Source organism: Nannobrachium achirus (genome assembly GCF_963921795.1).
Source record: "Nannobrachium achirus genome assembly, chromosome: 11".
Classification (NCBI taxonomy): domain Eukaryota; kingdom Metazoa; phylum Chordata; class Actinopteri; order Myctophiformes; family Myctophidae; genus Nannobrachium; species Nannobrachium achirus.
In genome coordinates, this window is record NC_137820.1 from 5,069,101 (window position 1) to 5,082,424 (window position 13,324).

Sequence of the window (13,324 nt, forward strand, 5' to 3'; positions counted from 1 at the left end):
GAATATACAAATGGCCATAACTTTTTTTCGCGATGTTTCCGGCAGAGCAGGCCTCTCATTCTGTGGACCTTAATGACCAAACTAATAGATAAAACAGAAATAAAAAGTACGGCAGAAAATCACAGGTCCCCTCCCATTTTGGGGACTGAGTCCCCGACTATGAGGCGCCACCGCGCCCCTGCTAGTCAGTGGTCTGATCTGTCCACAGCCCTCCTCTGAGACACACAGCCCTCCTCTGAGACACACAGCGAGTAGACAGAAATCATGCCATCTTATTATGAGCTTTAGTGAGGACCTACAGTAGATATGCTATGAAGATGGGTGATGAGAAATCCATAAAAAGGAGTGTACCTCCGACTGCACCACCACTCGGTAGCGCTGTCGCCTCACAGCTAGAAGGTCCTGGGTTCGATTCCCGCTGGGGGACGCTGTGGGCACTGGGGGGCGTGTTCTCTCCTCTGTGTCATCAGTGCTTACTCCCTAGGTGCGGTTGGCGAAAGACCCTTTAAGTGTGGGGTTTGCATGTTCTCCCTGTGTCCCCTATGGTAGATACTCTCACAAAAACATGCAGTAATCCTGGTCTCTACACTGCCTCCCCTTGGCCAGCCGGGGCGCCTGATGGAGGGGAAAGGAACTGGGTGGAATAACATGTTCCTTCCATGCACTACGTCCAACGGGGAAAGTCCCCCCTGTCAGGTGATAAGAAGCAGCCTGCTCACTCCTCATGCACTGAAGGAAGCATGAGCTCAGTTCAGGGCTCTCCCAAGGTTGGCAGAGGGAGAGCAGAGCCCAGGATTACAGTTTAGGCAATTGGCACTGGGTGAAAAATGGGTTATAAAATCGTGGGATTAAAATTATTAGATAAAAACTGTCCACCATGTGTCTGCAGGTGCGCTCGGCTCTGTGCAACCTGGAGGAGCTTGACCTCAGCGACCTCCGCTACCTCTCTGACCTGACCTTCAACCGTCTGACGGGCTGCACGCCGCGCCTGCGGCGCCTCTCGCTGGCCGGGTGCCACGTGGCGTTCGAGTTCGACCCGTACCGGGGCCGCCCGGCGGGCGTGGCGGGCCTGGACTCCTCCGCCCTGCTGTCTCTCAGGAACCTGCGACGTCTGCTGAGCCAGCAGACGAGCACCGTGGTGGGCCTGGACCTCAGCAGGACCTCCATCACCCCAGAGTCCCTACGCACCGTCGCCCAGGTGAAGACCCCACCCTAACCCCTAACCCTACCCCTAACCCTAACCCTAACCCTAACCTCCATCACCCCAGAGTCCCTGCGCACCGTCGCCCAGGTGAAGACCCCACCCTAACCCCTAACCCTAACCTCCATCACCCCAGAGTCCCTACGCACCGTCGCCCAGGTGAAGACCCCACCCCAACCCTAACCCTAACCCTAACCTCCATCACCCCGGAGTCCCTACGCACCGTCGCCCAGGTGAAGACCCCACCCCAACCCTAACCCCTAACCCTAACCCTAACCCTAACCCTAACCTCCATCACCCCAGAGTCCCTACGCACCGTCGCCCAGGTGAAGACCCCACCCTAACCCCAACCCTAACCCTAACCTCCATCACCCCAGAGTCCCTACGCACCGTCGCCCAGGTGAAGACCCCACCCTAACCCCTAACCCTAACCCTAACCTCCATCACCCCGGAGTCCCTACGCACCGTCGCCCAGGTGAAGACCCCACCCTAACCCCTAACCCTAACCTCCATCACCCCAGAGTCCCTACGCACCGTCGCCCAGGTGAAGACCCCACCCTAACCCCAACCCCAACCCTAACCCTAACCTCCATCACCCCAGAGTCCCTGCGCACCGTCGCCCAGGTGAAGACCCCACCCAACCCCTAACCCCTAACCCTAACCTCCATCACCCCAGAGTCCCTACGCACCGTCGCCCAGGTGAAGACCCCACCCCAACCCTAACCCTAACCTCCATCACCCCAGAGTCCCTACGCACCGTCGCCCAGGTGAAGACCCCACCCTAACCCCTAACCCTAACCTCCATCACCCCAGAGTCCCTACGCACCGTCGCCCAGGTGAAGACCCCACCCCAACCCTAACCCTAACCTCCATCACCCCAGAGTCCCTACGCACCGTCGCCCAGGTGAAGACCCCACCCTAACCCCTAACCCTAACCTCCATCACCCCAGAGTCCCTACGCACCGTCGCCCAGGTGAAGACCCCACCCTAACCCCTAACCCTAACCTCCATCACCCCAGAGTCCCTACGCACCGTCGCCCAGGTGAAGACCCCACCCTAACCCCAACCCTAACCCTAACCTCCATCACCCCAGAGTCCCTACGCACCGTCGCCCAGGTGAAGACCCCACCCTAACCCCAACCCTAACCCTAACCTCCATCACCCCGGAGTCCCTACGCACCGTCGCCCAGGTGAAGACCCCACCCTAACCCCAACCCTAACCCTAACCTCCATCACCCCAGAGTCCCTACGCACCGTCGCCCAGGTGAAGACCCCACCCTAACCCCAACCCCTAACCCTAACCTCCATCACCCCAGAGTCCCTACGCACCGTCGCCCAGGTGAAGACCCCACCCTAACCCCTAACCCTAACCTCCATCACCCCAGAGTCCCTACGCACCGTCGCCCAGGTGAAGACCCCACCCCAACCCTAACCCTAACCTCCATCACCCCAGAGTCCCTACGCACCGTCGCCCAGGTGAAGACCCCACCCTAACCCCTAACCCTAACCTCCATCACCCCAGAGTCCCTACGCACCGTCGCCCAGGTGAAGACCCCACCCTAACCCCTAACCCTAACCTCCATCACCCCAGAGTCCCTACGCACCGTCGCCCAGGTGAAGACCCCACCCTAACCCCAACCCTAACCCTAACCTCCATCACCCCAGAGTCCCTACGCACCGTCGCCCAGGTGAAGACCCCACCCCAACCCCAACCCTAACCCTAACCTCCATCACCCCGGAGTCCCTACGCACCGTCGCCCAGGTGAAGACCCCACCCTAACCCCAACCCTAACCCTAACCTCCATCACCCCAGAGTCCCTACGCACCGTCGCCCAGGTGAAGACCCCACCCTAACCCCTAACCCTAACCCTAACCTCCATCACCCCGGAGTCCCTACGCACCGTCGCCCAGGTGAAGACCCCACCCTAACCCCTAACCCTAACCTCCATCACCCCAGAGTCCCTACGCACCGTCGCCCAGGTGAAGACCCCACCCTAACCCCAACCCCAACCCTAACCCTAACCTCCATCACCCCAGAGTCCCTGCGCACCGTCGCCCAGGTGAAGACCCCACCCAACCCCTAACCCCTAACCCTAACCTCCATCACCCCAGAGTCCCTACGCACCGTCGCCCAGGTGAAGACCCCACCCCAACCCTAACCCTAACCTCCATCACCCCAGAGTCCCTACGCACCGTCGCCCAGGTGAAGACCCCACCCTAACCCCACCCTAACCCCTAACCCTAACCTCCATCACCCCAGAGTCCCTACGCACCGTCGCCCAGGTGAAGACCCCACCCCAACCCTAACCCTAACCTCCATCACCCCAGAGTCCCTACGCACCGTCGCCCAGGTGAAGACCCCACCCTAACCCCTAACCCTAACCTCCATCACCCCAGAGTCCCTACGCACCGTCGCCCAGGTGAAGACCCCACCCTAACCCCTAACCCTAACCTCCATCACCCCAGAGTCCCTACGCACCGTCGCCCAGGTGAAGACCCCACCCTAACCCCAACCCTAACCCTAACCTCCATCACCCCAGAGTCCCTACGCACCGTCGCCCAGGTGAAGACCCCACCCTAACCCCAACCCTAACCCTAACCTCCATCACCCCGGAGTCCCTACGCACCGTCGCCCAGGTGAAGACCCCACCCTAACCCCAACCCTAACCCTAACCTCCATCACCCCAGAGTCCCTACGCACCGTCGCCCAGGTGAAGACCCCACCCTAACCCCAACCCCTAACCCTAACCTCCATCACCCCAGAGTCCCTACGCACCGTCGCCCAGGTGAAGACCCCACCCTAACCCCTAACCCTAACCTCCATCACCCCAGAGTCCCTACGCACCGTCGCCCAGGTGAAGACCCCACCCCAACCCTAACCCTAACCTCCATCACCCCAGAGTCCCTACGCACCGTCGCCCAGGTGAAGACCCCACCCTAACCCCTAACCCTAACCTCCATCACCCCAGAGTCCCTACGCACCGTCGCCCAGGTGAAGACCCCACCCTAACCCCTAACCCTAACCTCCATCACCCCAGAGTCCCTACGCACCGTCGCCCAGGTGAAGACCCCACCCTAACCCCAACCCTAACCCTAACCTCCATCACCCCAGAGTCCCTAAGCACCGTCACCCAGGTGAAGACCCCACCCCAACCCCAACCCTAACCCTAACCTCCATCACCCCGGAGTCCCTACGCACCGTCGCCCAGGTGAAGACCCCACCCTAACCCCAACCCTAACCCTAACCTCCATCACCCCAGAGTCCCTACGCACCGTCGCCCAGGTGAAGACCCCACCCTAACCCCAACCCCTAACCCTAACCCTAACCTCCATCACCCCAGAGTCCCTACGCACCGTCGCCCAGGTGAAGACCCCACCCTAACCCCAACCCCTAACCCTAACCCTAACCTCCATCACCCCAGAGTCCCTACGCACCATCGCCCAGGTGAAGACCCCACCCTAACCCCAACCCCTAACCCTAACCCTAACCTCCATCACCCCAGAGTCCCTACGCACCGTCGCCCAGGTGAAGTTTGTATTGTGTTGTGTATGAATGGACTGTATGTTTTTCTATGTAAAATAACTTAAGCTGACGTTGAAGATGACATGTTTTTAAGACCCCAGGAAGAGTAGCTGCTGTAACTGTACAGTAAGCTAATGGGGATCTAATAAATAAATCAAATCAAATCTAGTTTGCCACTCAGTCGACTGATTCCAGTCAGTTTTGTATAAGCTTATAGAGTCTATATTAGAATGGATCAAACTAGCAATTGAATACATTTTCTAGGAGTGTCCTAAAGCCCTGATGGTCTGGGATATTTCATAAAATCTACAGTTATGCCTCATTCACACTACAGATATATAGTTGACGTTTTGCTTGGTAATTCAATGTAATCTCAATGGAAACCAGCTTTAAAGATGCAGTGACTGACTGAGAGAGTGAATGAAAGCTTTAAAGCTGGTTTCCATTGAGATAACATTGAATTACCAAGCTAAACGTTCAACTATATATCTGTAGTGTGAATGAGGCATTAAAGCCTCACTCTGTGATTTCTTCACTGTAAGTGGAACAGCAGGAACATACAGGTTTATAGAATAATAATACCCGAACATAATATTACATGTTGTGATAATTGTTTAGGAAACACAGCGCTTGTGTGCGTGCGTGCGTGCGTGCGTGCGTGCGTGCGTGCGTGCGTGCGTGCGTGCGTGCGTGCGTGCGTGTGTGCGTGTGTGTGTGTGTGTGTGTGTGTGTGTCTCTCAGGTGCAGGGCTTGGTTCTGGAGGAGTTGTGTCTGCGAGGTTGTAAGGAGCTGACAGACTACTCTCTCTCTCTCTCTCTCTCTCTCTCTCTCTCTCTCTCTCTATGTGTCTCTCTATGTCTCTCTACCAGGTGCAGGGCTTGGTTCTAGAGGAGTTGTGTCTGCGGGGTTGTAAGGAGCTGACAGACTACTCTCTCTCTCTCTCTCTCTCTCTCTCTCTCTCTCTCTCTATGTGTCTCTCTGTGTCTCTCTACCAGGTGCAAGGCTTGGTTCTAGAGGAGTTGTGTCTGAGGGGTTGTAAGGAGCTGACAGACTACTCTCTCTCTCTATGTGTCTCTCTATGTCTCTCTACCAGGTACAGGGCTTGGTCCTAGAGGAGTTGTGTCTGCGGGGTTGTAAGGAGCTGACAGACTACTCTGTGGAGGTTCTTGTGCAGCACCAGCCGGGCCTGCGGAGCCTGGACCTCAGCGGCTGCACAGAGCTGACCAGCAGAGCCCTGCTGGCCGCCGCGCGCTCCCTGAAGACCCTGACACACCTCAGCATGGCCCGCGACTGGAGGCTCACCGAGAAAGGTCGGTCACGAGACCCCTTGGTTTCTATCACATCTTTGTCATAGGAATGTGACAAATACAAAGACATATTACAGACATCCCAAGTCTCCCGAATGTTGCGGGAGTCTCCCGGAAATCAGCATCTCCTCCCGGACACCCGCGAGTGGCACTAAACCTCCTAGAAATCCCGGCCGCTCCCGCAAATGCTTGCCATTTCCGGCTGGATCCGGTCGAAAAAACGGATCTGCAACCCGCAATGCGTTCTGATTCGTCGTCGAACTGTCAAACTGGCAAATGAATGATTGTAATTCGCTGTGGGAGTTGTGGGCGTCTAAAAGTGACCAACCACTGGTCCCAGATGCAGACTGGGTTCTCTTCTCGAGAGTCGAGACTCAAGCACGAGAATATAATCAGCTCGTATTGTAAACAGACAGGTTTTTGACAAGTCTTGCTAAATATGAATGAAATAACAGTACTTTACAACTGTCGGTTCTTTTTCGCTGGACATACAACTGGACAAGCTGCGTCAGCCTGTGTCTCACTGTGACATAACTTTCGCCCAAATAGGTAAGAAAGACATCATTCTATAAATTAACCCAATTATATTAAGCCTAAAATTTGTCCGCCGCCGTGCAGAACCATTTTTAACAGTTTTTAACCATTTTAACAGTAAAAAAATGTGTAAAATGCGAGCGCGCGTGTGCGAGAGCGGGTGCACGCGCGCTGCGAGCACGTGCACAGGGGACCTCCCGGAAATGCTGATCGCCAACTTAGAATGTCTGATATTATTGACCTCAAGTCTCAATAGAACAAAAAGTCATTTTGGTGGTGAACCACTCCTTTAATGGTACCCAAGGAAGGCTATTGGCTGCCAACGGTCACATGCAACCGCAGGGATATAATATACGTACGCACTTTTTTCACTCTCTTATCAGATGTCTTTGCAACAAAAAAAAAAATAGCCGATCTACAAGGTCACAACGCTTATTTTTTGGCAAATGTGAGGATAATGGATTTTGATTATCGCGATAATATTGTAAATAGCGATTTCTTTTGTCACACTAATGGTGATATGACATCCCTGTCCCCAGGTCTGTGTGAGCTGGCCAGTGTGTCCACCCTGGAGGTCCTGGACGTGTCAGAGTGTCTCCACGTCAGCGGAGCAGAGCTGGTCAAAGGCCTGGCGCTGCAGCCCCTCCCCCACAGAGCACGCATCACCAGCATCAGCTTCAAGAACTGCACCTACATCAGGGTGAGAGAGAGAGAGATTTAGCTATATCTCTATGCCAGGGAGAATGTTTGTGTTCAAACCTTTCCAAACTATTTCGAGATGTAAAAAAATAAAGGTAGGGTAAGTGATTTTACTTAACACATACAGTAGGATGCCATCATAGGGTTAATGGAACGCACCGGGGGGCGCGACGTGCGTGCATACATCGGCTCGGGTGATGGTCCCGCATCATAACGTTAACGTGGTCTTGTATAATCCAATAGAGGGTATGCACATCCACTGGGACCCGCCCCCCTAATCTAGACTGAGTGGCAAAACATTGAGCAGCATGGAGCATTGGAGTTTGGAAGTGCTAGTTGTAAATCACTCAACGGCTCTGCATACCACCTGTTTCTAATTTGCACATAATGCAGCAGGATGTTGTGTTGTTGAAAACGAGTGCTTCCAATCTCAGACACTTGGAAAAATAAAAACCTGCACAGAATGTCTTGACATAAAGTAGCTCATAACATGCCTATGGTGGATTTTTATGAAACAAAAACTTTGCAGATAGAAAGAGGATAATTCAAGCTTTCAGTACAGGCACAATGTTGGTGAGTTAACTTTGTTAAATACAATCAGATATGACTTTTCTGTTTGGCTGTGTGGGCTGTCAATGGCAGAAATTAGTTTTTTGCCACTCAGTAGGCGTTCCCACATAACTTCCAGCAACAGTGATGTCACATGCATACCCTCTATTCAATGTGTGACCGTGTTGCTCCATCGAGACATCATTGCGGGGCAGGCGCAGTTCACATAACATGGAGCTAGAATGGTCAGGGTACTAAAGTATCGTTCGATTTTCAATAGGAATTCAATTTTAAAAAATCATTTTTCTCTCAATTTTCTAATTTTCCAGCTCCCCATAAAATCAAATATTGGTTCATTTTTCCAATTTTCTAGCTTGCAAAAAAATCAGGAAAATGCTTCAATTTTGCTTCAATTTTTTAAATGTGTGATTCGTCTTTGTCATTATTTGATTTGGAACCGACAAAGGAAAAACATCTTTAAAAAAGGTATTTTTCATTTTTTACCACATTACGAATATCAAAAAATTGACCAATTTTTTAAATTTTCTAGCTTGCAAAAAAATCAGGAAAATGCTTCAATTTTTTAAATGTGTGATTCATATTTGTCATTATTTGATTTGGAACCGACAAAGGAAAAACATCTTTAAAAAAGGTATTTTTCATTTTTTTACCACATTACGAATATCAAAAAATGGACCAATTTTTCCAATTTTCTAGCTTGCAAAAACATCAGGAAAATGCTTAAATTTTTTAAATGTGTGATTCGTCTTTGTCATTATTTGATTTGGAACCGACAAAGGAAAAACATCTTGAAAAAGGTATTTCTTAATTTCTTACCCCATTACAACAATCAAAAAATGGGCCCATTTTTCCAATTTTCTAGCCCACAAAAAAATCAGGAAAATGCTTAAAATTTGCTCAATTTTTTGAATGTGTGATTCATATTTTGGCATTATTTGATTTGGAACCGACAAACAAAAAATAGGCCCATTATTCAATTTTCAAGTCCAGGAAAGAAATCGTCATCATGAATGTCACGTGACCACGTGTCAAGTCACATGGTACACAACTTCAAAATAAAAGCTGTAGGCTAGTCTAACATCCAAGTAATAGGATCAACATGCAGGCAGGCAGGGGGTCCATGAGGGGTTTACAAGGGGGTCCATGGCTGGTTCCCAAAGTGTGGTTTGCGGACCCCCAGGGTTTCTATGGCTGGTTCACAACAGCCTGGTACACGTACAGCCATGGCTGGTTCCCAAAGTGTAGTTCGGGGACCTCTTGAGGTCCATGACGGATTTCCAAGGGGGTCCATGGCTGGTTAGCAATAAATGTGGTTCGGGGACCTCTGGGGGTCCCTGAGGGGTTTCCAAAGGGGTCCATGGCTGGTTAGCAATAAGTGTAATTGCGACCGTAGGTCGCTACTTACTATCACAGCCTGCACAAACTGTCCGTCTGTCTGTCTGTCTGTCTGTCTGTCCCTCTGTCTGTCACACCTCACACGTCACACTATTGCCCTGCTCATATCTCCGCAACCGTTGGCCCGATCCATGCCAAATTTTGCACACACGCTCCTTGCCTGCCAAACTACAACCTCCATGGACCCCCGACCTCCAGGGACCCCCAGGTCCCTGGGGGACCCCCAGATGTAAAAAATGACCAAATATGCAAAAATGACCAAATGACCACCCCAACGGGGCTGCTCACGGGGAATTCCCGGGGACCACCGACTCCTGCTGCTCCAGAACGGATGCCAAAGTGGTGGCGCCCCCAGTGGAGGACCCCCTCCACTGCAGCTCACATAAAATGCCGTAACTCGGGCTAGGAGCGTCCGGGAGAGCCGGGGCCGGTACCTATTCGTCCGCCAAGGCAACGCGGAGACCCCACCCCTCATTTCTCACATGGCCCTCTTCTAGCGCCACCATGAGGCCGATTCTTGCTAAACACATTTTTGGACACTGCTCCTACAGATTTTGCCCTAAAATCACGCACATCGGTACACAGTATGTCTACACATTGCCCACACAACTAGGAACCAATGGCAGTTACAGCCCTCTTTGTGTATACATGTGACCTACGGTCGCTTATCTCCCGATTAGGGAGTCTTACTGGTAGTGTAATAGGTGAAATAGTGTAATAGTGCATTACTTGTAATATTGAAATAGCATAAATGTTATTGCGACCGTTATGTCGCAGTTACTATCAAAACCTCGACCAGCTGTGAGTCCGTCCGTCCGTCCGTCCGTCCGTCCGTCCGTCCGTCAGTCAGTCAGTCAGTCAGTCAGTCTGTCTGTCTGTCTGTCACACGTCACACTTTTGCCCTGCTCATATCTCCGCAACCGTTGCCCAGATCCATGCCAAATTTTGCACACATACTCCTTGCCTGCCAAACCACAACCTCCACCCATCAATTCACACATGACCCTCTTCTAGCGCCACCATGAGGCCGATTCTTGCAAAACAAATCTTTGGACACAGCTCCTAAATTTTTTGTCCTAAAATCACGCAAATCGGTACACAGTATGTCTACACTCGTGTCATCAACATGGATCTGTCCCATATAGCGCCACCTTCAGGCCGATTTTTGAAAACACATTTTTGGACACTGCCCTAAAATCACCCTATTAGGGAGTCTTACTGGTAGTGTAATAGCGCAATAAGGGTAATAGTGTAATATTGTAATAAGTGTAATAATATAATAGTGTCATTGCGACCGTCAGGTTGCAGTTACTATCAAAACCTCCACCAGCTGTCAGTCTGTCAGTCAGTCTGTCAGTCAGACTTTCAGTCACACTTTTTCCCTTCTCATAGTGATTTTGGCTGCCAAACCACTACCCCCATTTCTCCCTCTTCTAGCGCCACCATGAGGCCGCTTCTTGCAAAACACATTTTTGGACACTGCTCCTACAAATTTTGCCCTAAAATCACGCAAAGCGGTACACAGTATGTCTACACTGGGTTGACACTGTCCAAGATAGCGCCACCATCAGGGCGATTTTTCAAAGACATTTTTGGACTCTGCTTTTACAGATTTTGCCGTAAAATCACGCAAAGCGTAAAATCACAGCAAAGCGTGATTTTAGGATGCCCTGATGGTGGCGCTATCTCGGACAGATCCATGCTGATGACATGAGTGTAGACATAATGTGTACCGCTTTACGTGATTTTAGGGCAGAATTTGTAGGAGCAGTGTCCAAAAAAGTATGTGTTTTGCAAGAAGCGGCCTCATGGTGGCGCTAGAAGAGGGAGAAATGGGGTAGTGGTTTGGCAGCCAAAACCACTATGAGAAGGGCAAAAGTGTGACTGAAAGTCTGACTGACAGACTGACAGCTGGTGGAGGTTTTGATAAGAATGCACTATTACACTATTTCACCTATTACACTACCAGTAAGACTCCCTAATCGGGAGATAAGCGACCGTTGGTCGCTTATCTCCACAAAAAGGCCAAAAGTTTGTTTTACCAAAATCGTCCTGATGGTGGCGCTGGATGGGACAGATGCGTTTTGATTACATGACTGTAGAGATACTGTGCGATTTGTGTGATTTTAGGGCAAAATCTGTAGGAGCAGTGTCCAAAAATGTGTTTAAAAAAATCGGCCTGAAGGTGGCGCTAAATGGGACAGATCCATGTTGATGAGATGAGTGTAGACATACTGTGTAGCGATTTGCGTGATTTTAGGGCAAAGATTGTAGGAGCAGTGTCCAAAAATGTGTTTTAAAAAATCGGCCTGAAGGTGGCGCTATATGGGACAGATCCAAGTTGATGACATGAGTGTAGACATACTGTGTACCGATTTGTGTGATTTTAGGGCAAAAATTTTAGGAGCAGTGTCCAAAAATGTGTTTTGCAGAATCGGCCTCATGGTGGCGCTAGAAGAGGGCCATATGAGAAATGAGAGGTGGGGTCTCCGCGCTGCCGAGGCGGACGAATAGGTACCGGCCCCGGCTCTCCCGGTCGCTCCTAGCCCGAGTTAAGGCATTTTATGTGAGCTGCAGTGGAGGGGGTCCTCCACTGGGGGCGCCACCACTTTTGCATCCGTTCTGGAGCACCAGGAGTCGGTGGTCCCCGGGAATTCCCCGTGAGCAGCCCCTTTGGGGTGGTCTTTTTTGCACATTTGGTCATTTTTTACACCTGGGGGTCCCCCAGGGACCTGGGGGTCCCTGGAGCTCCGGGGGTCCTTCGAGGTTGTAGTTTGGCAGGCAAGGAGTTTGTATGGAAATTTTGGCATGGATCGGGGCAACGGTGGCGGAGATATGAGTAGGGGGAAAGTGTGACGTGTGACGAGTGACGTGACGGAGGGAAGGACAGGCTGACGGCTGGTGGAGGTTTGGATAGTAGAGAGTGTAAAAGTAACTGCGACCTACTACGGTCGCAATTAAACACACTTATTGCTAACCAGCCATGGACCCCCTTGGAAACCCCTCAGGGACCCCCAGAGGTCCCCGAACCACACTTTGAGAACCAGCCATGGACCCCCTTGGAAATCCGTCATGGACCTCCAGAGGTCCCCGAACCACACTTTGGGAACCAGCCATGGCTGTACGTGTACCAGGCTGTTGTGAACCAGCCATAGAAACCCTGGGGGTCCCCAAACCACACTTTGGGAACCAGCCATGGACCCCCTTGTAAACCCCTCATGGACCCCCTGCCTGCCTGCATGTTGATCCTATTACTTGTTGGATGTTAGACTAGCCTACAGCTTTTATTTTGAAGTTGTGTACCATGTGACTTGACACGTGGTCACGTGACATTCATGATGACAATTTCTTTCCTGGACTTGAAAATTGAATAATGGGCCTATTTTTTGTTTGTCGGTTCCAAATCAAATAATGCCAAAATATGAATCACACATTCAAAAAATTGAGCAAATTTTAAGCATTTTCCTGACTTTTTTGTGGGCTAGAAAATTGGAAAAAATGGGCCCATTTTTTGATTGTTGTAATGGGGTAAGAAATTAAGAAATACCTTTTTCAAGATGTTTTTCCTTTGTTGGTTCCAAATCAAATAATGACAAAGACGAATCACACATTTAAAAAATTGAAGCATTTTCCTGATTTCTTTGCAAGCTAGAACATTTGAAAAATTGGTCCATTTTTTGATATTCGTAATGTGGTAAAAAAATGAAAAATACCTTTTTTAAAGATGTTTTTCCTTTGTCGGTTCCAAATCAAATAATGACAAATATGAATCACACATTTAAAAAATTGAAGCATTTTCCTGATTTTTTTGCAAGCTAGAAAATTGAAAAAATTGGTCAATTTTTTGATATTCGTAATGTGGTAAAAAATGAAAAATACCTTTTTTAAAGATGTTTTTCCTTTGTCGGTTCCAAATCAAATAATGACAAAGACGAATCACACATTTAAAAAATTAAAGCAAAATTGAAGCATTTTCCTGATTTTTTTGCAAGCTAGAAAATTGGAAAAATGAACCAATATTTGATTTTATGGGGAGCTGGAAAATTAAAAAATTGAGAGAAAAATGATTTTTTAAAATTGAATTCCTATTGAAAA

The 13,324-nt window shown here is 50.2% G+C and overlaps 1 protein-coding gene across 1 annotated transcript in view; it reads left to right on the forward strand.

Annotated features, from left to right (window-relative positions):
* Positions 1-13,324, forward strand: part of fbxl9 (F-box and leucine rich repeat protein) — a gene marked incomplete at both ends in the record, with an annotated part of 38,883 nt that overhangs the window by 11,977 nt on the left and 13,582 nt on the right. Inside the window, 3 exons of the mRNA XM_080736260.1 lie at positions 890-1,198; positions 5,818-6,034; positions 7,105-7,265. Of these exons, the coding sequence (XP_080592386.1) occupies positions 890-1,198; positions 5,818-6,034; positions 7,105-7,265 (687 nt within the window). The remainder of the gene's footprint in view (positions 1-889; positions 1,199-5,817; positions 6,035-7,104; positions 7,266-13,324) is intronic.